This window comes from Rhinoderma darwinii, chromosome 1 (genome assembly GCF_050947455.1).
Source record: "Rhinoderma darwinii isolate aRhiDar2 chromosome 1, aRhiDar2.hap1, whole genome shotgun sequence".
In the NCBI taxonomy this organism is placed as follows: Eukaryota; Metazoa; Chordata; class Amphibia; order Anura; family Rhinodermatidae; genus Rhinoderma; species Rhinoderma darwinii.
Genome location: NC_134687.1, coordinates 53,140,235 through 53,167,114, shown reverse-complemented (window position 1 = coordinate 53,167,114; position 26,880 = coordinate 53,140,235). Strand labels below are relative to the sequence as shown.

General features: G+C 41.3%; 1 protein-coding gene across 1 annotated transcript in view; it reads left to right on the top strand.

Annotated features, from left to right (window-relative positions):
• DHX15 (DEAH-box helicase 15) overlaps positions 1-24,572 on the top strand; it is a 67,314-nt gene extending 42,742 nt beyond the window's left edge. Inside the window, exons 6-14 of the mRNA XM_075858746.1 lie at positions 5,279-5,446; positions 7,807-7,893; positions 8,040-8,189; positions 8,787-8,895; positions 11,725-11,916; positions 14,565-14,687; positions 17,934-18,124; positions 21,095-21,264; positions 24,004-24,572. Of these exons, the coding sequence (XP_075714861.1) occupies positions 5,279-5,446; positions 7,807-7,893; positions 8,040-8,189; positions 8,787-8,895; positions 11,725-11,916; positions 14,565-14,687; positions 17,934-18,124; positions 21,095-21,264; positions 24,004-24,121 (1,308 nt within the window). The 3' untranslated portion in view covers positions 24,122-24,572. The remainder of the gene's footprint in view (positions 1-5,278; positions 5,447-7,806; positions 7,894-8,039; positions 8,190-8,786; positions 8,896-11,724; positions 11,917-14,564; positions 14,688-17,933; positions 18,125-21,094; positions 21,265-24,003) is intronic.
• Positions 24,573-26,880: the final 2,308 nt, after the last annotated feature.

Here is a 26,880-nt window from a genome sequence, read left to right as displayed (position 1 = left end):
GACAGGTTCCTGTATTCCCTTGGGTTACCAAAAGAGTATAAGGGGAGAGAGATGACCATAACAGGATGTGATCTTTATCCTGCTGTCACTTGCAGCTCCTCACCCATCCACCTATCCCTTAGTGACAAAAAGCCCAAAAGTAAAACTTCCTGCTGCTCCCTGAATATTGAGCCTGGTGTAATGTCAAAGCTAAAATACTGTCCTTCAAATTGATACCAAGGTCTAAACTCTAGTCCTTATATTCTAGCCCGGCAAGCGTTAGAGGCTCTGTCACCAGATTATAAGTGCACTACCTCCTACATAATCTGATCGGCGCTGGAATGTAGATAACAGTGGTTGTTACTTTGAAAAACGATCATTTTTGACAAAGTTATAAACCATTTTAGATTTATGCTAATTAGTTTCTTAATAGACAACTGGGCGTGTTTTTACTTTTTACCAACTGGGCATTGTACAGAGGAGTGTATGAGGCTGACCAATCAGTGACCAATCAGCGTCATGCACTTCTCGTTGTTCCAGCCCAGCTTCTTTCACTGCACAATCACACTGTAACAATGAGAAGTGTATGACGCTGATTGTTCACTTATTGGTCAGCGTCAAACCTTCCTCTGTACAACGCCCAGTTGTCTATTAAGAACTAATTAGCATAAATCTAAAATTGTTTATAACTTTGTCAAAAATGATCGTTTTTCAAAATAAAAACCACTTATCTACATTATAGCGCCGATCAGATTATGCAGGAGATAGGACACTTATAATCTGGTGACAGAGCCTCGTTAAGTTATGACGTATTACATAGGTCCCTGGCAGTGAGAGGGCATTTCTGTGAGGTAAAAAAAATAAACATGTATGTATGTCATGGCAGGCAGCTTTAGCTTCCGATCTCAAGCTACTTAACCCCTTCACGACCAGCCCACGTAGATTAACGGGCTGCTGTGCTGGGCTTTTCTCCTGCAGCCCGTTAATTCACGTGGTGTCAGAACAGAGTGCACAGCGCTCTCCCTGTGCTCTGAATCTCTCAGCACACGCTGCTACTAGCAGCCTAAGTGCTGAGAGAAGACATCAGGACCGGATTGGTGTCGGTCCTGATGACGTGATCACCATGATAAAGCTATCATGGTGATCACAGCAAAGTTTGTTGCAGCAGCAAACTTTCTGTGCTGTTCGTTACAATGTTTCTCCTCCCTCCCTGTCAGATCGTTCTGAGAGTGGGGGAGAAGAAGCTGTGCCGAGCAGCTGCTGTGTGTCTCGTATAAAGAGACACCGACTGTAAAAACACACAAAAACACCTCCACATAGTTTAGTGTAGGCAGCTAGTTATAGTTCAGGTAGTCAGGTAGATAGTACTCAGACTAGGACGTTAGTAATCAATTAGGGCTTATAATGTGTGTGTGTATGTATATATATATATATATACACACACGTCTATATTTTATATATATATATATATACACACGTCTATATTTTATATATATATATATACACACGTCTATATTTTATATATATATATATATACACACACGTCTATATTATATATATATATATATATATATATATATATATATATATATATATATATATACACACAGACACACACGTAATATATATTATATATAGACATATATTTGAAATTTGTTAATACTAAAAATTAATAATTAGGGATGTTATATCTGTATCATATAGCTATATCCGTACATGTAATATATACGTATACACACATATACTTATATAAATCTCTTCATATATTTTACACGTCAAAAAATTAAATTGTATGTAAATTCTAAATACATTGATTCATTGTTAGGCTGTGTTCACACGGAGTTTTTTGCAGGAGGAAAATTCCTCTTGCAAAAACTGCTCCAGACGTTTTTTGCACAGTGGTTTGACAAAAACTCGCCAAAACACTCGTCGAGGTGTATTTTTTACCCATCTGACTGATTGAAATGGGGTTTTGGAGGCCGAAACCGCCTCAAGATAGGTCATGTCGCTTCTTTTTACCGCGATGCGTTTTTTTTTCTCACGGTAAAAAAGCTCGTCCAACTCCCATTGAAATCAATGGGAGACATTTTTTGGGCGGTTTTTGACGAGTTTTGCGGAGCGGTTTCCGCACCGAAAAACTCGTAAAAAAACTCTGTGTGAACAGGGCCTTAGGGTTGTTCATAAATTTATTGATCAATGGATTAGTGGACTTTTTCTTTTGTTACTTTTATTAAAACTGTTACAAAAAATAAGTAAAAAAAAAAAATACGTAAAAAATGGCACGCAAGTTATATACCACTTAAGAGGCATTTGCTCTCTTGGATTCTGATAGTGAATGGGGTCACTTTTGGGGGGTTTCTGCTGTTTTGGTCCCTCCAGGGCGTTGCAAATGGGACATGGCACCGAAAACCATTATAGCAAAATTTGTGTTCCAAAACCCAAATGGCGCTCCTTCCCTTCTGAGGGCTGTAATGCGTTCAAATATAAGTTTATGACCACATATGGGGTATTGCCGTAATCAGGATACATTTCTTTACAAATGTTGGGGTGCTTTTTCTCCTTTATTCCTTGCAAAAATTAAAAATGCCTGTTTCTTCAGAAGAAATGTAGATTTTCATTTTCACAGACTAACGCCAATAAATTCAGCAAAAAACCTGTGGGATTAAAATGCTCACTATACAACTAGATAAATTCCTTGAGGGGTGTAGTTTCCAAAATGGGGTCACTTTTTGGGGGTTTCCACTGTTTAGGTACCACAAGACCTTTTCAAATCAGACTTAGGCCCCATGCACACAACCGTAAAAAACCTCCGTTTTTGCGGACCGCAATTGCGGTCCGCAAAAACGGACCCATTCACTTTCATTGAACGCGGACTCCTTTCCGTAGCACTACGGAAGGGTGTTCGTGCCGCGGAAATGTTCCGGGAATTATGGAACATGTCCGTTCTTTCGCATTTTGCGGGCCGTGCTCCCATGCTTTGTATGGGAGCACGGCCCGAAAATGCGGCTGTCAGTCGGCGGCCGGCCATGCCCGCAATCGCGGGCCGTGATTGCGGGCACGGTCGTGTGCATGGGGCCATAGAGCTTAAAATATATTGTAATAAAAAGGAGGCTTCAAAATCCTCTAGGTCCTCCTTTGCTTCTGAGGCCTGTGCTTCAGTCCATTACCACACTAGGGCCACATGTGGGATATTTCTAAAAACTGCAGAATCTGGGCAATAAATATTGAGTTGCGTTTCTCGGGTAAAACCTTCTGTGTTACAGAAATTTTTCTATTACAAATTAATTTCTGCAAAAAAAATTACATTTGTAAATCACACCTCTACATTGCTTTAATTCCTGTGAAACGCCTAAAGGGTTAAGAAACTTTCTGAATGCTATTTTGAATACTTTGAGGGGTGATGTTTTTAAAATGGGGTGATTTATGTGGGTTTCTAATATATAAGGCCCTCAAAGCCACTTCAGAACTGAACTGGTCCCTGAGAAAATAAGTTTTGGAAATTTCTTGAAAATTTGAGAAATTGCTGCCAAAGATCTAAGCCTTGTAACGTCCTAGAAAAATAAAAGGACGTTCAAAAAACTATGCCAACATAAAGTAGACATATGGGGAATGTAAGGCTATGTTCACACGGGGTATTTTGCCGAGTTTTTTGACGCGGAAACCGCGTCGCAAAAACGGCCCGAGAACGCCTCCCATTGATTTCAATGGGAGGCGTCGGCGTCTTTTTTCCCGCGAGCAGTAAAACTGCCTCGCGGGAAAAAGAAGCGACATGCCCTATCTTCGGGCGCTTCCGCCTCTGACCTCCCATTGACTTCAATGGGAGGCAGGAGAAAGCGTATTTCTCGCTGTTTTATGCCCGTGGCGCTCAATGGCCGCGGGCGAAAATCAGCGTGCAGGGAGAGGAATATCTGCCTCAAAGTTCCAAACGGAATTTTGAGGCAGATATTCCTCCCCCAAAATACTCCGTGTGAACATAGCCTAAACTAGTAACTATTTTGTGTGGTATTACTGTCTGTTTTACAAGCAGATACATTCAAATTTAGAAAAATGCAATTTTTTGCAAATTTTCTCTAAATTGTGGTGTTTTTTATAAATAAATACTGAATTTATCGACCAAATTTTTTCACAGACGTAAAGTACAATATGTCACGAGAAAACAATCTCAGAATCGCTTGGATAAGTAAAAGCGTTCCCAAGTTATTACCACATATAGTGACACATGTCAGATTTGAAAAAATCGCCTGCGTCCACAAGGCCAAAACAGGCTCAGTCCTGAAGGGGTTAACCTCGAATAATAATAATCTGCGCCTTTTATTCAAATTAGTGCCCTCTATTGTGTATTAAAAAAAATTAATAAATAAATGTAAAAAAATCTCCTATAGATATATATAGATAGGAATCTAAAAATGAGCAGCAACTCCAATAGTAAAGGTGGCAATAAGTGGGTACTTTACTGCCCGTGCAATGTTTCAGCTCTGTCCACTGGAGCTTTTTTCAAGGCTTAAGAAAGGCTCCAGTGGATGGAGCTGAAATGTTGCACGGGCAGTAAAGTACCCACTTATTTTCACCTTTAGGGTATGTGCACACGATAACTTCATTTACGTCTGAAATTACGGAGCTGTTTTCAGGAGAAAACCACTCCTGAATTTCAGATGTAATTGCATGTACTGACGTTTTTCACCGCGTCTTTTACGGACGTAATTTGGAGCTGTTCATTGAAGTCAATGAAAAACGGCTCCAATTACGTCCCAAGAAGTGTCCTGCACTTTAACGAGGCTGTTATTTTACGCGCCGTCTTTTGACAGCGACGCGTAAAATGACAGGTCGTCGGCACAGTACATCGTAAGACCCATTGAAAGTAATGGGCAGATGTTTGCCGACGTATTGGAGGCGTAAAACCCCTATTTACGTCTGAAAATAGGTCGTGTGAACCCAGCCTTACTATTGGAGTTGCTGCTCATTTTTAAATCTATTTTTTTTTTTTTAAAATACACAATTGAGGGCACTAATTTGAATAAAAGGTGCAGATTATTATTATTAGAGGTTAAATAGCTTGAGATCAGGAGCTAAATTTCATTCTCTTTAGATCCTCCTTGTTCATTGCCTATTCATTTCTCAGTTGTCATTTGTGAAGGTCGGCAGTGCATTTAATATTCCTGCACTGGGAGCTTTTCATTATAATACAATTTGTGGCTGGCCACCTGTAGGACGCTTGCTCTACATGCCATGTGACGGTGCGGTTTCTGAATTCATTGTGTTCTTTCCACCCATCTGAAATAACATTTCTTTTTATCCTTAGGAAATTGATGAAGCATGTAAAAGAATAAAGCGAGAAATTGATGACTTGGGCCCTGAAGTTGGGGATATAAAAATCATCCCTTTATATTCTACCCTTCCCCCGCAGCAACAACAGAGAATATTTGAACCCCCTCCACCCAAGAAGCCCACTGGTGCAATAGGAAGGAAAGTGAGTTCAAGAGAGAGGGGCACATTTGTCAGTGTGTTGTAAATTCTTTGTTTTGATGTTTTCAAGTTCTTGTTTGCAGCCTGCTCTAGAAGCACCTCAAAACGACATTGGTATAAGGGCTCGTCCACACGTAACGGAATTGCCACGTTTTTGCGGCCAATCTCATCCAAACGCTGCGTAAGATTTCCGAGCAGAAATTGACCTGCGGTGCGTGTTTTTCGGACCGCAGCATGACAATTCCTGCATTTTTCAGAGAATATGTCTTCATCTCCTAACATTAGGAAAAACACAGCAATTTCCGCACCATTTTCTGCCGTAAAAACCGCAGGAAATGGTGCGTTTTTATAACCTTAAACCCCTTCAGCTGGACATCTCTCGTTCGCAGAGCGAGACACACGGCTTGTTCTGCTTCTGAGTGAGGGATCCCTCTCAAGTTCATATGTCCTAATAGGATATACGGACAGGGGTTGTCTCTGTAAAACAGACCCTGTTACGTATGTCACATTTTACAATGGCTTTAGTTTTGGCTTTTCTACGTGCTGTTTGTGATGACATTATATACCATAAAATCTCATTTACTTCATACTTCTGCTGCTAATGCGTACACTAAGGAAATCATGTTTACATTTTCAATGCTGTAATGGATTTTAAGCTTCTACGGAAACAGGTATTCTATCCTGCCACGTTAGCGTAAATAATCTCACCCTTTGAGTTGATGAAACAGGTCGTAGAATGGAAATACTCTGCACTTCTGTTCTGATGAGGCATATATAAATGGATGCCACATTGTAGCATTAACTTTTCTGTGCCGGCCACACAACTGGATTTACTAAGACGGTTCAAAATGTGTTTCTCTCAATGTCACAAAGACCTAGAATTGCAAGAGCTCCTTTCTAATGTGATAATCTTACTGGAATCAATCAGTATAGTGTACCTGACACTGCAGTGTTGACCCCACGGATGAAATACATTTTTGGGGATACCCCAGTGTTACAGGATACGACACTAATGCATTTATATTTGAATAGGTTAATGATTTGTATTTCCCTTCCTTTAAAGAGGATCTGTCACCGGTTTATGAATTCCCGATCTAACTAATCTAATAGGCTCTTTGCTGCTCATAACTACAGTAATTTGTTTTAAAAAAACGTTTATTTGCAAAGTGAGCATTTTTCTAAATATGATAATGTGAACTGCGATCCTGGTGTCATATGAAAGATTAGAATCTCCTATGCCTATCGTTTCCACTGGTCTGGGTGGTCCACAGCCCGAGATATGGCTGTTTGGGGTGATCCCCCTTCCCTCCAGCCTCAGTCTCTCACACTGTGTGAAGCAGCTTCATGCTGATAGGACAGTGTCAGAGGCTGTGAGGAGGCTCCACCTCAGGCGAATCGCTGGTGCTGACACCACTTATCTAATAAAGGCTCATTTACATATTTAGAGAAAAAGCTCATAACTTTTAAAGTAATGTTTTGGAACACAATTTTCACTAGCATTATCAGTGTGACAGCGCCCATTAGATTAGCTAGGAGGGCATTACTAAACTAGGGACAGATCCTCTTTAAAGCCCTTGAACTTTAATACAGTGCTTGAATAATTTTTATTCCTCACCCCGACTTTGTATACAGACCAATGTACAAGTTGCTTGCTTGTATTACAGTTCTTCATTGTCAATAATATGCCCACTGTGTGTAACATAACCTAAAAGAGAACACCGTGCTTTGGGTCTTATGGGCAGCTTACTAATAAAGCTCTGCTGCCAAGAAAGATGGGCAAAAGCACCCCATCTCCAGTTTTATCAGTCTTTGTATAAATTCTGTGTTTGGTATGAAAATGATTGTGTGTGTTTTCTCGTTCTCTTTTAGGCTCTGTTCACTTCTGCGTCTGTTTCCATTTATAACATAAGCCAGTACGCAGTGCCTGACCTGTCATACAGCAGTTACCACCGAAACCCGACAGATCCCATTAACTTACAATGGGTTCCGTCGTGGTCTCTGACATTGAGCGTAGAATAAACTATGTAGAGCATCTTCTTTCAGTAAAATCTGAAGGGATATGTGACAGAGGCTCCAAACTACGGCACACATATGAACATAGCCTTGGGTTGCACCACGTTATGCCTAGTGCAAGACCCGAGTGGGCGGTGCATGACACAGGGATTCAAGGAGCCCCAAAGAGAATCATTGTTCTCCACTTCCTTGTGCCCTGCAATAGGCATAAGTGTATCAGATTTCCCTGCAATGCCCTTTAATAAATAAGTAACTATTTTTAGATTTCTGATGTTGAATTCATACAAAAAAGTAAGTTCCACTTTTATATGCATTACTTTTTCTAAGTTTTCTCTTGTTGCCACTTTTCAGGTTGTGGTATCCACTAACATTGCTGAGACCTCATTAACCATTGATGGAGTTGTATTTGTGATTGATCCCGGATTTGCTAAGCAAAAGGTACGTCAGATAATTTCATTACTGGTGTAGAACAATCATAGCTGTCGTGACTTATTTGGACAGTTTTTTTTATTTTAATATTGTTATATCAATTGTTTTCGCTTAATGCGTTCTGATTAATGTGGCTCTTTGTGTATCCTGAATAGGTGTATAACCCTCGAATTCGAGTAGAGTCCCTTCTAGTTACTGCGATCAGCAAGGCTTCTGCACAACAAAGAGCGGGTCGTGCTGGTCGTACCAGGCCTGGCAAATGCTTTAGACTTTACACAGAGAAGGCATACAAAACAGAAATGCAGGTATGTGTGTTTTTTTTCCCCTTGCTTTGCAAGTGTGAGAGGCTTCTGCGTTAGCCGAAGCATCGTATATGATGCTGTACTCCTTTGCCTGAATAAAGGTTTCAAAGGTTATGCTAATATAGGATTTGAGTCATTCCCGCTGAAACAGGCTGTCCACAGGATAGGTGATGATTTCCTGATTGCTGGGACCCCCACTGATCGTGAGAACGGGGGTCCTGAACTCCGAGGTCTTCCTCACTACAACCACGCAGTGAGGAGGAGCTTGACTAGAGTGGTTGTCGAGCGTGCTCAATGTCTATGGGACTGTTGCCGTAATTTACATAGACTTTGAATGGAGCGGCAGCGTGCGTTCCCCACTGCTGCTCCATTCAGTGTCCTCCTCGCTGTGATCTATCAGTGATGAGGAAGAGGGGGTCAAGAAGCCCCGTTCTCTTTATTGGTGACACCAGCGATCAGGCAATTATCATCTAGTCTGTGGATATTCCTTTCAGACATGCAGGTCCATTAAAAGTGACTAGAATGATGAATTATCACATTTACAGATGAATCTCTTTGCAATGTTTTGTATGATGATAAATGTTTTATGTTCCCAATTAGGACAACACATACCCTGAGATTTTGAGATCCAACCTGGGTTCTGTAGTGTTGCAGCTGAAAAAGCTTGGTATTGATGACTTGGTACATTTTGACTTCATGGATCCTCCAGGTATGATGCCTGATTGTGGTTGCTGATTTCATACATGAACAAATACTGTATTATCGGAATTCGGTTTTGACAGGAAAAGCACCGATAATGGGTTTCTCAGTAGTGCTTTCGTGGTGTCTTTAAACCATAAGTTCGGTTATTTATTCTTACAAATTGTATGCTGTGAAACTTTAGATATTTATTTCACCAAATAGTGACGCAACACACAACTCTCAATGTTCTTTTAAGTTGTGCTTAACTAAGTTGTTTGCCGTTAGCAGTGTAAATCGAACAGGTCTATTAAAGTTCTGTTTTCTGCTGGCATGTGTGATTCTGACGAGCAGTTGACTTCTCAGAGCAGAGCTTCAAGCATCTGTTACAGTACAGATATCCCCCATAAAGCAAGCTAATGCAATAGTCTACACATCTGCCTTCTGACCCCTTCCAGGACTAATTCACCGCCTTGCACTGTACATGTACATCCTAGTGATAGCAGGAGTGTAGCTGTAATGCCAGCGTGATCAAACAAAGCTGCTGTGATTCAAATATAATCATACAGCTTGACATAAAACTTACGGATTCTGAAATGCCAAGTGGCCAAAGCTAGAAAATTCTTTTGACTTACTCCCTAAGAGGTGAGTGTGAACCTATGACTGTTGACAGGCCTTTCTATTTCAGGGCATCTTAAAGATGCCTTAACCCGTTAGTGACCTCCCCATAGTGTTTTCACGTCGGTCACTAACGGGCCTTATTCCGATGCAATAGACTTTTTACGTCGCTGCATCGGAATAAGTAAACCGAGCAGAGAGCTGTCAAATCTCCCTCCTCGCAGCTCCCAGAGGCAGCTGAGGGCTGGGGCGTCCCTGCTCGACCGGATGAGATCGATATTCGTATCGGTTTCACCCAATTAAACCCTTCAGATGCGGTGCTCAATAGCGTGCACCACATCTGAGTGGTTTTGGAGAGAGGGAGGGAGCTCCCTCTCAACCCACCGACACCCGGCGATAAGATCGCCGAGTGTCTGTGTCTCCGATGGCAGCCGGGGGCCTAATAAAGGAGGCATGACCTAGCAGATGCCTGTCCGTTTTACACGGACAGGCATAATACACTGCAATACAGAAGTATTGCAGTGTATTATAATAGTGATCGGAGGATCGCATAGTGAAGTCCCCTAGTAAAAAAGTGAAAAAAAAAGTTTCATAAAAAAAAAAAAGAAAAACCCACTTTTTCCCCTTACAAATAAAGTAAAAAAGTTACACACATTTGGTATCGGCGTGTCCGTAACGACCCCGACTATAAATCTATTACATTATTTAACCCGCACGGTGAACGCTGTAAAAAATAAAATAATAAACCATGCAAAAATTGCTGTTTTCTTTGAATCCAGGCTTATAAAAAATGTGGTAAAAAGTGATCAAAACCTCACATCTACTCCAAAATGGTACCAATAAAAACTACAAGTCGTCCCGAAAAAAAAAAAAGCCCTCCTACAATTGCATCAGTGAAAAAATAAAACCGTTACGGCTCTTCAATGGAGACACCAAAACAAATAATTTTGGAAAAAAGTGTTTTCACTGTGTAAAAGTTGTAAAACATAAAAAAAAACTACAAATTTGGTATCGTTGCAATTGCAACAACCCACTGAATAAAGTTGTGTTATTTATACCACACGGTAAACGGCGTAGATTTAGGATGCAAAAAAAGTGTGGCGCAATTGCTGTTTCCCCCACCCCCCAAAAAAAAGTTAATAAAAGTTAATCAATAATATGTACCCCAAAATTGTGCTATTAAAAATGACAACTTGTCCTGCGAAAAACAAGACCTTATACAGCTATGGTGACGCAAAAATAAAAGTTCTATCTCTTTGAATGAGACTATGGAAAAATGTAAAAAATGGCTTGGTCATTAAGGTCTAAAATAGGCTGGTCATTAGAAGGTTAAGGCCTCCTTCACACACACAACTTTTCTGGCGTTTCAAAACTGCATCAAAAAACGCTTCTGAAAATGCTAGCAGTTTTCAAATGTAACCTTCTTTTTTTTTTTTTTTTTTTTAAAGGCTTTTTTAGTGGCAGTGTTCATTGGTGTTATTTTGTACATCCTTTTTTTCTGTTTTTAAAGTGCTTTAGAGAAGCCTTTAGTAAATGCCATTTCCAGAACATGCTGCGTTTGGAGAAAACGCCATTAAACACAAAGTTGCCTCAGACACCACAAACCAAAGCACAGTTGTATTTAGTGCATTTAAAGTATTTTACTATAGACTATAATGTAACATCTGGCCGCACTTAAATTTGCATGAAAAAAAGGCCACGAAAAACGCTGGTGTTGTCTCACAAATTCGACCACTAAGTGTCCTCTAAAGTATCAAATAACTTCTCTGTGGCCCGTATTTGGAAGACGTCCCTGACACAGGGTATAATGGAGCCCACTACAGTGCTTGGCAGTTTCAGTCACCGGAGCGGCAGGGTGCATACCTGACAGCTGCTCCATTCAACTCCTCTTGGCAAGTGGTCCTACTGTTGGGGGGACATGGGACCCCCATTCTGTTGATTGGTGTGGGTCCCAATGGTCAGACCCCACCAATCTGACAGTAATCACCTATCCAATGGATAGGTAAAACCTTGTTACAACCGGAATACCCCATTAAACCCTAATTTAAAGGGAACACGTCCTGTAATGTTACTGACCGTGAAATGGCTTCTGCTTTGTAATGACGCATATCTAAATTATGAAGTTGGTGAATTGTTTCCTCTGAAAGCCGATGGTTAACTTCTTGAGGTGTTCTTAGCCCAACTACCTGTACATCGTGCCACTAATGTCGTTTTTTTTTTTTCCTCCCTCCTTCTTCCATAGCCCCTGAAACACTAATGCGTGCTCTGGAGTTGCTAAATTACCTTGCTGCCTTAAATGATGATGGTGATCTGACTGAACTGGGATCTATGATGGCGGAATTTCCTCTTGACCCCCAGCTTGCCAAGATGGTTATTGCCAGTTGTGACTTCAACTGTTCTAATGAGATCCTATCCATAACTGCTATGTTGTCAGGTAATAGCAGGGCACATGCAAAGGAAAAATACCCCTTTAAAAAATGGTATACTGTAAAAATGTCAGTCTTCAATATATGGGGTTGTATGGGCCTGTGACTTTATCCACTTTGAAAAGAGACTGACTTATTATGATGCAGTCTCCTCCGAATAATGTGGTCCATGTGTGTTGCTAGAAATTGCTCAGGCACTTGGGGTGGAAGCACAGAGCCGGAGCATTTACGTGGTTGAAACCACGCCCACATGCTGTGACAAATGGGCGCATGCCGATGCTGACCATATCGCAGTATTGGCCGCGTGCAGCTGCTGCTCCGTGTGTTCTCACCCTTAAAGGCAACCTAGTTAGTATTGCCTTTGAATGCTGCATACTATTTCATTGTAATTCGTGGGGTATTCTTTGTTGTACTGGGTTATAGAATAAATCTGGCTCTACACATTATGTAAATTCCCCCGTCTGCCACTAGGCGATACGGATCGGGTCCTGTTGGTGTTCAGCATGCCCGATCTTCTGTTCCTCCAGGACGTGAGAGCAGCCAGAGGTGTCTTGACAGTCGTCTCTCCCTCTCTATGGCAGTTTACATGTGATCTTGCTTGATCTGAGTGGATATGGTTGTCGGCTGAACAAGCGATAATCCAACAGCTATCTTGTGTATGGCCAGTTTTAAATCGCACTCCTTTTAACGAGATTATATTTTATATTCAGTGATGGAGGTGATTTTTCACTACCATTTTTGCATATATTTTTTTTCATCTTACGGTTTCAGGTATTTTTAATTATGTGCTGACTAACATTTTAAAGTATATTCTGTTAGAATGTGAATAGCTCACCGAGCAGCTGATAACTGAATATCTATGGGAAATATCCTGGACTTTTTATTTTATATTAAAATAAAATAACCTTTTTCGTTTAATTTTAACTATTCTAGTGCCTCGCACATGAAAGCTGTGTCAGTGTGACATTTAGAAACCAGTCAGATTCCAGCTTTCATTTTTCAGGGGCAGACTGAAAGGGTAACTCAACTTTTAAAAAACTTTTGACATGTCCGTGTCAAGTTTTGATCAGTAGGGCTCCACTGTGCCGCTTAGTTTCTAATCCGCTTTCCTCTGAAAGATGAACGAGGGGTATTTGAGCTCAATATGAGCTCCTTTCCCGGGAAAGCAGATCAGAAACGAAGTGGCGCAGCGCTCACCCGATCGTTTGTTACCTTTTAGCGATCGTGGGAGTCTGCTTGCATCCCCACTGATCAAAGCTTCTGACATTGTCATTATGACCTGTCAAAAGTCTTTTAAAAGTTTATTTACACTTTAAAAATAAGGTTATCTGGTTACTATGGGCAACACTGACCTTTTTATCCTGGATCAGTTTTATGGTCCATTATGTCTTGTTGATACTTAAATGAGTCATTTCTTATTTTGAACGAAATCTAAAAAGATCTCTAGAAGTGAAACTTTGACAGAATTAACTCTATTCTTGCTATACTTCAGTGCGTTAGTAATTTATTCATTAGATGTATATGCTAATTTATTATCACATTTTTTTTTCATAGAGCTTTCAGATGATTCAGACTCAGAGCAGACGGGCAGGGCAGAGAATCTATTTTTTCTCAACTTTTTCTGTGGAGGTGGTAGTAGCTTAGTGGGTATAATCCTAACTATGTATATATCCACATCCGACTCTCCGTTTTGTTGGCAAATCACTGCTGCTAATCCAACCTTTGTACTGTGGTGCTCCAGGACCGTAGAAACAGTTCATTTTTATAAGGCCAGTTATATGCTCATTCTTTGTCAATATATTACAGATTTTCCTGAGTACATCTCAAGGTCTAAAGGGGGTGCTGAAATAGGTTCCTATATATCATTGTCTGTCGGTGATCTGTATGGAAATAAATGCAGTAGCTGCTCAGTCCCTTAGACCTTCATGCAATCCCCTACATAGTAGAATATAAACTCGGCTATCAATGTGTAAAGATGGTATGTAGTTGTCATACATAGTGTGCACGTGTCACATGCATTGTTGATGTCCACAATTGAACTTTAGAAGTAGTTGCTCCCTTTAAGCCTGGCTGATGTCTGGTCAGTCATTTCCTCTTGGACAGCCCAGCACATGTTCTAGAGAAATAGAATTGCAAGAGGAAAATCCCATAAGATGCAGGGGGGGGGGGTATAGGATCTTCCACTACTGCTGCCACCTCCGCAGAGATCTATTGTTTCTTTATAGAATTGAAAAGAATTGGCCATTAGTGGCAAGAAGACTGCATTTTGAAAGGAAAGCAAAAACACAACTCAGTCCCAGCGTTTTCTACCCTATTGCCTTAGGTTCTGCTTGACAAGGCAGCCTTTCTAGGTCGTTCTATTTAGACCTTATGACCCTTTGCTCACTTAATGGCTGTCCTGGTGCTATACACATCAATAAGTTCTAGACAGTAGATTTCAGTTGCTTTGTAGTTTTGAAACCCTCTTGTCTTACAGATGGGGTTAGGTCTTGATGTACCAAAGAAAGGTAGTATACAGCCCAAGATGCAGTTGGAGGTCCATCCTGCCCTGCCCTATGCTCTGTGAACTGACCTAGCTAGGCCTTGTTCCTCTGTCAGTGAATGCGTGACTCATCGATATGGGCATTTGTGTTGGGCCCATACCAACCTTGTTTAGTCCCACAGTGTTTTATTCGACCCACGGAAGTCAAGAAAGCTGCTGATGAATCCAAGATGAGGTTTGCCCACATAGATGGCGATCATCTGACGCTGCTGAACGTCTACCACGCTTTTAAACAGAGTGAGTGGATATCCTTTTTAAATGTATGCACTACATATTAAGAGATGAATGGCTTAGGGCCGGTTTACATCAGCGTCCGGCTTCTGTTCATCGGTTCCGTTCGACCTCTCCGTCGCAAGAACCGATGAACGGAAAGCCTTTTTCAAATAGCATAGTAGACCGATGAACGGAAGCCCGGCGCTGATGCGAACACACCCTTGCATTATTTCTATACGGTACTTTGATTTGTAAATCGTATTCTGTTGCAGAGTTTGAGATTTAAAGGCTATGTACACCTTTGAAAACGTATTTTTTTTTCAGTGCAGCTTTCTAATTCCTTTTTATTAAAAAACGAATTTAACTTTTGAGATACAGCTGCTTTGTATCCTGGATACAGAGCAGCTGTATATTCCGCTGAGACCTGAATCCGTCAAATCGGTGGGTTCAGTGACAGCGGGTCCTGAAAATACGGGGGCTGAACGCTTTGATTTCAATGGAAAAAACTGCGTTCAGTTGCCACTGGGCGTTTTTTACGCGGCCGTTTTTAAAAGCGACACTTAAAAAAAAAAAAAAAACATGTTAAAAAGGGCATGTCACTACTTGAGCTGTTTTTCATTGTCTCAATAGAAAAACAGCCGTAAAAAACGCTTGATGCATAAAAAACGGCTGAAAATCAGAGGCTAATTTCCATTGAAAACAGCTCCGTGTTTTAAAGCCTTTTTTGTTTGCCGTGTGAACATACCCTTAAAGAGGAGGTTCAGGTGGGGCGCCTTAAAGAAGCACTCCAGCAAATTATTCTTTTTTTGCTTATATCGTGCAGCACAGGCTACTATAAAAAAAATATACTGTAGATGCTTGTGTGTGCCATACACTATATTACTGTGTTCATATTTACAGTGTCCACCTACACTTTAATAAATAGGTGCCCCAGGTGCACATATTGGAGTGGGATGCAACTTTATATTATACCCCCTAATTCTACCTCCCTGCACTAATCATTGCTGGGGGTGGTGGTGGCTCATTGTAAACATCCATAAAATGACCTCCTTCGTGCAGAAGCTAATGTTCTTTTAAAGGGTAACTAAACATTCAACAAACTTCTAACATGTCATAGGAACATGTCAGAAGTTTTGATTGGTGGGGGTCTGAGAACGGAGACCCCCACCAATTGTTAAAACGAAGCAACAGAAGTGCTTGTGTGAGCGCCCATCCACTTTGTTTCTGTTCGGATATTTCCTTAAATCAATGTAGCGGTGTACGGGCCCAATAAAAAGTCTCTCTGAGCCCATACTACATTGACATATTAACCCGCTACATCCACATTCCAGAAATACCCGAACAGAAACGACGCGGCTCACACGAGCACATCCGCCGCATCGTTTTAGAGATTGGTGTGGGTCTCCGTGCTCGGACCCCCACGATCAAAACTTCTGACATGTCAGAGGTTTCTTGAACATTTAGCTACCCTTAAACTCCTTAACGACATGTCGCCTACTGGTAAGTGGCAGCCGCTAAGGGGAAGTATGGAGCGGGCTCACGGGCTGAGCTCGCTCCATACATATCGGTTGACTCATTGCAATGGGAGGAATCAAAGTTCACTTTGATTCCGCCCGTTTAACACCTTAAATGCTGCGGTCAATTGTAACAGCGACATTTAAATTATGAGAATCGGTGGTGCCCTCTCAAACATGCCATCACCCCCCTAACAACCCCCCCCCCCGCCCCCCCGTGGCACGATCGGCCATTTATAGTGGTTATGGCAGCCTGGGGGGCCTAATAATGGATCACGATATATTGCAATACATTGGTATTGCAGTATATCATTTAATCAATCCAACAATTGCTGATCCAAAGTCCCCTGGGAGACTAATAAATAAAAGTAAAAAACCGTTAAATAAAGATTATTATTTTTTTTTATAATGTTCCAGAAAAACTAAGTCTTAAGTTCAAAAACCCTCCTTTTCCCATTTTTTTCTCCCCTAAAGCAATGTTAAAAAAATAAAAGTTAACAACTGGTGTCGCCGCATCCGTAAAAGTCCAAACTATCACAATATAGCGTTCTTTAACCTGCTCGATCAACGACGTAAAAAAAAAACTATAAATAAAACATGCAAATTACTTTTTTTTGTTCACCGTAGCTCTCCAAAAAAATGTACCCCAAAATGGTATCGGTGAAGATTACAGCTTTCCCTGCAAAATTTAAGCCCTCACACCATTAAATTGATGGAAAAATTAAGTTATGGGGCTTAGAATACGGCTATACAAATTTTTTTTTTTTTTTTTTTTTTTTTAGCAAATCGCTTTCTTTTTTAAAAAGTGGTATAACCTAAAACAAGACATATAAACTTGCTATCGCCGTAATCGTATCAACCTGTAGAATAAGGTGAATATGTTGTTTTTACCGCCTCATGGACGCTGAAAAAACACCCCCCCCCCCCCCCCCAATAAAAAATGGTGTAATCTCTATATTTTGCCAATTTCACCCCACAAATATTTTTTCCCCAGATTTTTAGTACATTATGCGGTACAATAAATGGTGCCATGTAAAATGACAGCTTCTCCCACAAGAAGCAAGACCTCATATGGCTTTGTCGACGAAGAAATGGAAAAGTTATGGCTTTTGGAAGGCGGGGAGGAAAAACGAAAATGAAAAACTCAAATTGGCCCGGTCTTTAAGGGGTTAAGGCCCCCTGCACAAGTCCGTGCCCGTGATTACAGGCACGGGCGGCCACGGATAGTCACCCGCATTTGCGGGCTGTGCTCCCATTATAAAGTATGGGAACACGGTCCGAAAAATAAAAAAATAGGACCTGTCCTATTTTCTGCCTGTCATTTCTACGGCCCGGACACCTTCCCGTAAATATACAGGAGGGTGTCCGTGGGCAATAGAAATGAATGGATCCGTACTTTTGATTTGCATTTACGGTCCGTAATTGCAGAACAAAATGATTTCCTTGTGTGTTGGGCCTAACAGGTTTTTCTGCACATATGAGAGCATTCCTGGTGGAGATGTGATGTAATATTCAGCTTCACTGCTAACCCAAAATACTCCTTTAGATCCGTGCAGAAAGACCAAATTGGGCTAAAATGAAGGCCACCGATAACTGACTGTAAACCACTGTGGGTCAGGGTAACCTAGAGAGAAGATCTAGTATCATGACCACGTTATTAGACACGAAATGGAATATGGAGCACTGTCATTTGGTAAATCACTTCAACTGTTTTCCGTTTTCTGAACAAGGTGTCCACATCTTCTCTCTCCCCCAGATCATGAGTCGTCTCAGTGGTGTTATGACAACTTCATTAACTACCGGTCCCTGATGTCCGCAGACAATGTACGGCAGCAGCTGTCACGAATCATGGACAGATTTAACTTGCCACGTAGAAGCACCGACTTCACAAGCCGAGATTATTACATTAATATCAGAAAAGCTTTGGTTACCGGCTATTTTATGCAGGTACGTTTTAGCATCTGGAAAGAAGGAAGCTTGAATTCCTGCCTTTGAGGTTGGGCTCTGATGGGAAATAAATTGCATAAACGGTTATGAGAGTCGCTAAAATCATATAACAAGGTCTTTTAGGAATTCATATGTGAGAACTGGAGGGACTTGAGAAAGTACAAGCAATTAACTCCACATAAATGGATCTTGGCCTCCCTACTGATCTGCAATATGAGAAAATTAACTCTTGATGTGCTTGTTGACTCGTGTTCTTCTTTTTTTCTTTTTAAGCCACTTGAATTAGATGAAATTATCCGGCATATGGTGCATTGTCAAGTATTTCACCTCAGATTTAGATAAATATTGCATGCACGGAAATACATCTGCCTGTCTTCAGACCACTGGGGATTATTCATAAAGGATTCCTTCAGATCGGTTTCCTTGCATTGAGGATGTTGACACATCTGGATTGTCTGTGTTCATTTGCGAACATGTTATTTAAACTCTTAAAGCATATGTCCACCATTGAATGCCATGTCAAATTTAACTACAAATTTATTTTGTACTTATCCTAAGTTACAATTTATATCATACATAGTCCAGTGCTGCATTCACGAGTATCCAGAGCTGAAATCTCCCAGCATTATTTGCAGGCTGTGTCTGCACACATCTAGTTCTGGTAACTTGCATTCTGCGAGGTACAGCCTCTAAACACTACAGTAATCTTATGTTGGTAAGTGCGTTTGACAACAAGTTCATTGACCGTTCACAATACGAACTAGCAGAATAGTGAGTGGACTCTAGACTATAATACAGGCTGTAATTCAGGATCAGCACAAGATAAGTAATCTAATCTAGTTACAAAGTCTGATATATTGAGTCATAATAGTTAAAGCGGTGTCCCGGGGAATAAAATAGATGGCCTAACCTCTGTATAGGCCAGCAATATCTGATCGGTGGGGGGTACAATTCTCGGCCCCCACCGATCAGGTATTCATGGCTTATCCTGATTTTGCAGCAATCTTTAATCCATGCATTGAAATGGCTTTTTGCAGGTCTTAGCAATTTAATAGAATGACTTTCCCTGTTTTATTAGTTTCGATGTCACCCTTTATAGGGTTTGTACCAGAATTGACAATTATCACCTTTCCACAGGATAGGTGATAATTGTCTGTTCGCTGGGGAACCCAACAGATTGCGAGAATAGGGGACCTGACCCCCCCTCCCCGCCATAAAGAAATGCTTGAATGGAGCGGTAGCGCCCTGGGATTTGGGGCCCCCAGCATTCAGACAATTATAACCTATGCTGTGGATAGGTGATTGTTGATTCTGCTGCAACCCCTTTAAATACGCATTTCTTGTATCAGATGTTATAAAAATCTGCTGATCTCAAATGAAAATATGGTCCCATTCGGTAGTTGTAAGGGGTTCTAGCATTAGTTTAAGGCTGCATTCACATGTCAATCTGTTCTGTCTGAGGTTTCCGTCGAGTTAACCCCTCAGCGGAAAGCAAATGGGAACCTCCGCTTCCCTCACCATTGAACTCAATGGTGACAGAAATCTAGCTAATGGTTTCCATCTGTCACCATTGTGACAGGGTTCAGTCGACTGCGCTATTGGTTCCGTCAAGAACAACGTAACCCTGTCACAACGGTGACAGACGGAAACAATTAGCTAGGTTTCCGTCACTATTGATATCAATGGTGAGGGAAACGGAAGCTTAGGTTTTCGTTTGCCTTTCTGTTGAGGGGTTAACCCGACAGAAACCTCCCAACGGAACCCCCCAATGGAAGGGCAACGGTGATGTGAACAGGCACTAATTGGGCTAATGCACCACGGTCTATGATCATAAAACAGTCCGTACATTTACCAACAGATGAGTCCACTCAATGACCTTGATCCTGTAATAGATGCTAGTTGGCTCATTTGCCTGACGGAGACATGGTGCATGCAATCTTTCTCTGTCTGGTGGGGGCCCTGACCATTTATATCAATGGAGGGTGGAATGAAAACAGTATATGTCTGCCTTTCATAACCAGCCAGGCTGTTTTTAAAATTGAAGGGGTTCCAGTCCCCCCTCCTGCTTATTGGACTCTAGTAGCGTAACAGTCTTGTTTAGGCCAAATGCACACTATGCCGATTACGTGTGTATTTTCCGCCAATCCACAGCGTGATACAGTACCAGCAAAGTAAGTGAGATTACAAGTAATCTCATCTGCGTGTTGCAGAATTTTTCTGCATGTACATGGACTTGCTGTGCGTATTTTAAAATCTGCAGCGTGACAATTTATCTTGTGTTTCCGCTTCAAAATTGTATCTGAGAAGTTTTTAAAAAACCACAGAAATCGGCAGCATAAAACGACACCCATATCCACATCAAAATGTAAAAACCACACTAATTGCTGATTTTATCTGCGGAATTATTTGCGTTTTATTTGTGGTTTTGATACACGTTTTCTGCACCAAATTACACGGTGTGCATGTGACCTTACTCTGAATAGGTTTCTAGTTACCTTCGGGCAATTTTATGTTAAAGGCTCTCTAAAGCTAAATTGCTATGTTAGGCAAATGTATATGTAGCGTGTTGTATTGATGTCGTGTTCTTCTATTGGTTGATGGGAATGTCCTGAAGACCACCAGCCACATAATCATTGCCATATTTCCAGTTCTGAGACCTTTTAGTACATATCTTACAGGTATAACTTTGTTTATTTGTTCTTGGTGTTGCATTGCTATTCTGCGTCTCTGGCGTTCAGCGGTGTGTTATGTGGCATTATGGTTTTAATTTACAGTGTTCATTGTCAGCATCTCTGCAGCTGTACAAGCCTCATGATTATTGACTGTGCAGAGATTTGTCTTTGCCCTTGAGCAATGAAGTGTAAATAAACTGCTTACTATCGGTGTTCTTCCTTTTTTTTTTTATTGAAGAGATTTGTAAGAATTCTAATCCCTTTCATTCTAAGTGTTGGATTTATCTTCTCTCATAAGGTGGCACATTTGGAAAGAACTGGCCATTACCTGACCGTGAAAGACAACCAAGTTGTGCAGTTACATCCCTCTACGGTTCTGGACCACAAGCCTGAGTGGGTTCTGTATAATGAATTTGTTCTTACAACAAAGAATTACATCCGCACATGCACCGACATCAAGCCAGAATGGTACGTTTTAAGCTTACTCTCTCCTGTCATATTTATTTAAGGTAATGGAGTTCCCACATACAAGCTTGTAGAAATTGAGGTCAGTGTAGTGCCCACCTGTCGCGTCATACCAGGGAATTGTATTATGATTGCATGGTGCCGGGCGTGTGGTTTCTACATACATGGAGTAGCTGTGGTTATGGACACTTTAATCTGTATTCAGTTGAACTATGTGTAGCATTTCTGTGGCAAAATCAAGTATAAAGTGTAGTTCATTCCTCCATTAACCAAACACCGTCTTAAAGGGGTTTTCCCATCAGACATTTTGTGGATATGTCATATGTATGTCCCACCTCTGGGACCCGCACCTATCTCTGGAACGGGATCCCCTAAACCCCGTTCTAGCTTTTTGTGCTCATGCTGTTTCCCGGCCACATTTCTTTACATGGTCGGGAGTTACAGAAAAAGCGCAGCAGAAGATTACAGCTCAGATTCTAAGAGAGAAACTGTGTCTAATAGTCCAAAAAATACGGTTTGTAAATTAATTTCTGATATCTGTTGCATGTTCTTTATGCACGGCCAAACGAATGGACCAATCTGCACCAAATTTGGCACATAAGTAAATCACGCGCTTCCGAAGGTTTGGACCGTTCTCTACATATTCACAAAAGCAAATCTGGCACCACTGGCTTCCATATCAAGGACCTACCTCCATATCACATGACCCGTATTAGCCAATAGAAGCTTACAGGTCTTTCATTCTTCGCATCACTCACGTACACACGGTTTTAGACCAACGTGTTACTCGCTGTAAACTAACTGCACCTATACTGGATTTGAGCATTCTCCTGAATTGAAGCTCTTCCATACCAGTCATGCCTCCAAAAAGGAACCCTGCACTTAGACTAAAGACTTCTGTGGCAAAGCGCACGGCTGCTGCCCGAGCTGCTGAAATCTCTCAACAGAACCAAGCCCGTGGATTTAAGCAGTCTCATAAATTGAATCAAATTTGGCTCATAGATACATCGGGTGTTGATTTACGTTTTCATAAAGCTACCGACCTTGCTGTTCTCTGTTGTCAGCCAATATCACATCATCACGACCCAATACTATAAAAGCGAATACAGACATTCGCTTTTATAGTAGAGATGTTTTATCTGGCAGTAGCAAGTAGGTCACTTTACAAGATAATCCTAGATGGGAAGGTACAGGTGAACGGTTACCAATAGCAACCAATCAGATTACTGATGACCAGTTTAGCTGTTAGGTATTTAGGAAGTTAAAATTGAAATAAGCATAATGTAACTGCTGGGGTATATAGGGCTGCTAGCAATTTCCCTGTAAACCTAGAAAATACGAGGGCATGGATTGGCCTCCTGGGCACCCTTGGAAGTCCAATGAACATACAGACCGACCGACACGTTATACCCGGCAACGCTGGGTACTTTTTGTCTGCTCTATGTTCTCTATGCACATCCAAACTACTGGACCAATTTGCTCCAAATTGGCACATAAGTAAATCAGGCACTTCTTAAGTTTTAGACTGGGTTTCAGCTCTTTAGGACCTACCTTTTTTGACATATTCACAAAAGCAAATGTGGCACCACTGGCTTCCATATCACATCAGATGACCCGTATTAGCCAATAGAAGATCGCAGGTCCTGCATTCTTAACCTCACTCACACACCGTTTTAGACCAGGTTTCCATAAGAACTGAGACGTTTTTCTTTACTCGCCATGAAGGGACCTATACTACACTGTACCTATAGTGGATTTCAGCATTCTCATAAATTGAAACCCTTTCATACCAGTCATGCCTCCAAAAAAGGAACCCTTCACTTTGCCACAGTAGACTTTCATCAAAGTGCATGGCTGCTGCCCGAGATGCTGAAAACTCTCAGCAGACCCAAGCCCTTCTCCAGGCTAACAAGAAACTCCCCAGCAGACTGAGGAACGACTGCATTCTCAGCGAGACAGACGAGCAGCAGAGACTCTCCAGCAGACCCAAGCCGTCTCCATGCCGACCAGGTGCGATATGCTAATCGACAAGCTACTACCGGGGCTGACATGCGTAACGCTGCTTTCCATTACAATTCAAAATCCCAATATGGTCAAGCTCCGTTGCTTTTGATTGGCCGAATGGAGAAACAATGTGAACACTGAAGGGCACTTAAGTACGAAGGTGAATGACCAGGAATGTGCTGCTCTGGCAGAAAGGTCCGAATACCCAATTTACCTGTTCCGTCACAAGAGCTCAACTCTGCCGAGTCTCTGAAACCTATGCGGGTCCACAACATTGCCTTCCAGATTACGTCATTTTGATGTGGAAAACGTGTGCTGGAGCCAGGGATACATGCCAACGTTCAAGATCCAGGGGCAAGTCTACCACCTGATCGGATCTCTATTGCCACTGTTTAACGAAGACCATCTGTAAGCATCGCCTTTATATCTTCAAGTTTTATTAATGGGTGACCGCACTACAGGGGTGGATACCCCTCATAGAAACAATCCCCTCACTAAGCCGCACAATGTCCGCATGTTGCTGCGGGACAATCCATACCAGTAGCGAACAATGTTTTAAACCACAAACACCAAACCTATGCGAAGCCGGGTAATTCTTCTAGCAATTTATATGTAGTATCTATATGTAAAATGGTGTGCTAATGCAAAGTTGTGATTTTATTTTTATGAGGGGGGGGGGCTTTTGGGGAATTGACTTACTGTCCAATTTTAACCTTTTTTTTTCCCTAACTATTTCAGGTTAGTGAAAATTGCCGCCCAGTACTACGACATGAGCAACTTTCCACAGTGTGAAGCAAAGAGGCAGTTGGAGAGAATTATTGCCAAATTTCAGACAAAGGAGTACTCCCAGTACTGAGGGTTTACCCGTTTGATTTTTTTTTTCTTTTCTTGAGAGCAACTTGAGAACGTGGACTGATAAATTTGTACCTTATGTGATGGATCAGTGATGGCTTTGATCTGAAAGCTTTTTAATTTTTGTTCTTTCATTACAGTAAATATGACGTTCTTTCATAAATGAAATCTTTATGGCTCCCCTTTGTGTTGACACTGTAGCTCGTACTGGAAACGTCGATCAATGTTTTTTGCAGTTTATTGGAAGTAGTTCTATATATAACTATGTTATAAGCATTTCACTAGAAATATTTGAATCCGCTTCTGAAATGTGATCAGACCTTGTAATGCATGACCGTTGTAACTGTTGACATTCCTTTTAGAAGTTGTGAAATGTTACAACTAGTGCATCTGTAGTCCCAAACGGCCTCAAAGTGGAGGCCTCGGCTCCAATAAAGTCTATTTATACTAAACAACTTATGCTTGCTTTACAAAATCAATGCTGAATATGATAAATCTGTGGAAGCAATTGCTTAAAGAGGTTGTCCAATCAGGACAACCCATGTCCATAAGCCCTATTGGGGTGCAGTCACAAGCAGCAGATTTTGTTGCCAAAATTTCTCTGACAAAGTCCGTTCCAATCCATCTGAATGGAGTCCTGCAAGTTCCATTTAGATGAATGGAACTGATTTTCGGTTGCAGAGAAGTTCTACAAAATCTTCAGCGTGTGACTGCACACTTAGTATGTATAGACCTCAAATGAGTCAGGGCGGAGAGCCACTACCATGCAGCGGCACTTGCTGTGGTGGACATGGGCCTTCTTTGTATTACATGGATGGCCAAATATCGATGGTCACCATGTAATACATTTTCTTTCAGTGTGTAACAAAATTGGCTGTTTAAAGGGGTTCTCCAGGCAAAGAACACATTTGGCTTGATTAATATAGAATTCCGTTTTACTTGCATATCAAGGGTCGCTCCCACGGTCAAATGCGCCATTCCTCCCGTTTCACCGCCAGTCACAGGATGTCCTCGGCCCCACCTTTTCATTGGTAGTCAGTGGTAACAGCCACCTCTCCTCCACTGCAGTAGATACTAAACCTGCCCCCAGTGGTCGGTGCGTCATCCAGACATGTGAATCCAATCCATCCTACAGTAGTCCTCCTTATACTCTGCATGTTTACTGTGAATGAGCAGTTCATTGAAGATGGATCCCGCCATCGCCTCTGAGATTCACCAGCCCTTACTGTTATTAAACACCATGCAGAGGAGTAAAGGGAGGGATTCGGGCTGGGTGCAACTTACATCACCTGCCCACTTTAATGTGCTCGCAGAGAACGGAAATCGGTGGTCATGTGACTGGCGATGAAACTAGCGGAACGGCGTATCTGAGTGCTGGAGCAGCAATCCATATATAAGTAACGCTCACTTGCGTAATAAAGAAACCTAAACTTGTATTTTCCTGGAAAACCCATTTAAGGTAAATGGAGCCGGACCTGCTGTGATGAGACAACAGTTTAGAGGAAACTCTAAATCTTAATAGGGTTGTGTCATCACAGACAAAACTCGTTATTATGAGAATCCCAGCAAACAGCCCATTTTGTGGGGGAAGTTGCTGTCCGCTGCACATTTTGCCCTCAGGAGAATGTAGTATTATATGCAACCATAGTAATACATGGATAGACCAGATCTGCCAGAGCAAGAGAATTGGACATGTTCTATTTTAACATGCCTCATCCCTTGTTCTCTGGGAGAGGAGCCAGAGGTGTCTAGAAGCATTATTAGCATCTTATTCCCTTCATTATCAATTACCATAATCTCAATATTCTTGAACTAAACATGCATTCTCAGTTGGCAGAGATGGCTGTTCACGCCACTGATCTGAACTGATTGAAAAACATGACAAATTGACCTATATGTGTCAATTTTTTTTCTTCTACACGTTGACCTCCGTGATAAATTGAAGTGATGAAAACTGATGTACATTTGCATCAGTTTGAGTCCAATAGAAATAATAGGATTCATCATATTCAGTTTTAACAATAACACGCAACCGAACATTGGCTAACTGTTACTTTTCTTTTGCTCTATAACGATACGTTGACACTTGCGCAGTCCATCATATTCTGAAACCATCCAATATCTGTTGACAAATCTTTTATATTCGCAAATCATTAAAGGGTTTTTCAAGTCTATTGCTGCTTGGTGATGGTAGCTGATTAGCTGCTGCTCTCCATACATTTCCGGCTATGTACAGATGCTACTGCAGGGGAGAAATATGTAGTATTACATGCCAGCCATTCAAATGAATGACTGAACACATACATGGGATAGGATAAGTCTGCCAGAGGAGGAGACTATAGTTAGCAACTCTCTGTGCTGGCTCAGAGGGGTGTCCCAAGCGGGAGACCCACCTTTTGATATCCATACACCCTAATAAAGGGGTTCTCTCATCTTGATCACCTTTTTCATACATTAAGCTTGCCTATTTAGGGGGTTTGAGCCCTATTAGCTGTTAGAAATTTGTTTGAAAATAGCTTCTCAAATGAGTATATAGCCTGCAGTGCTAAGCAATTCCACCTTAACATTACTATTCTGTTTTGAAAATGTGGTCAACTCAAGGCCAAAAAGAAAATATACAGGATTCCTCCCTTAAATGGAAACTAAGTTTTCAAACCAGTTTTATGGTAATCTAGTAGTATACCTGATATAGATAAACTTTGTAATTTACTTACTGTTAATTTGCATGGATAAAACTGAATTTTCTGTGTGAAGTTACTGCCA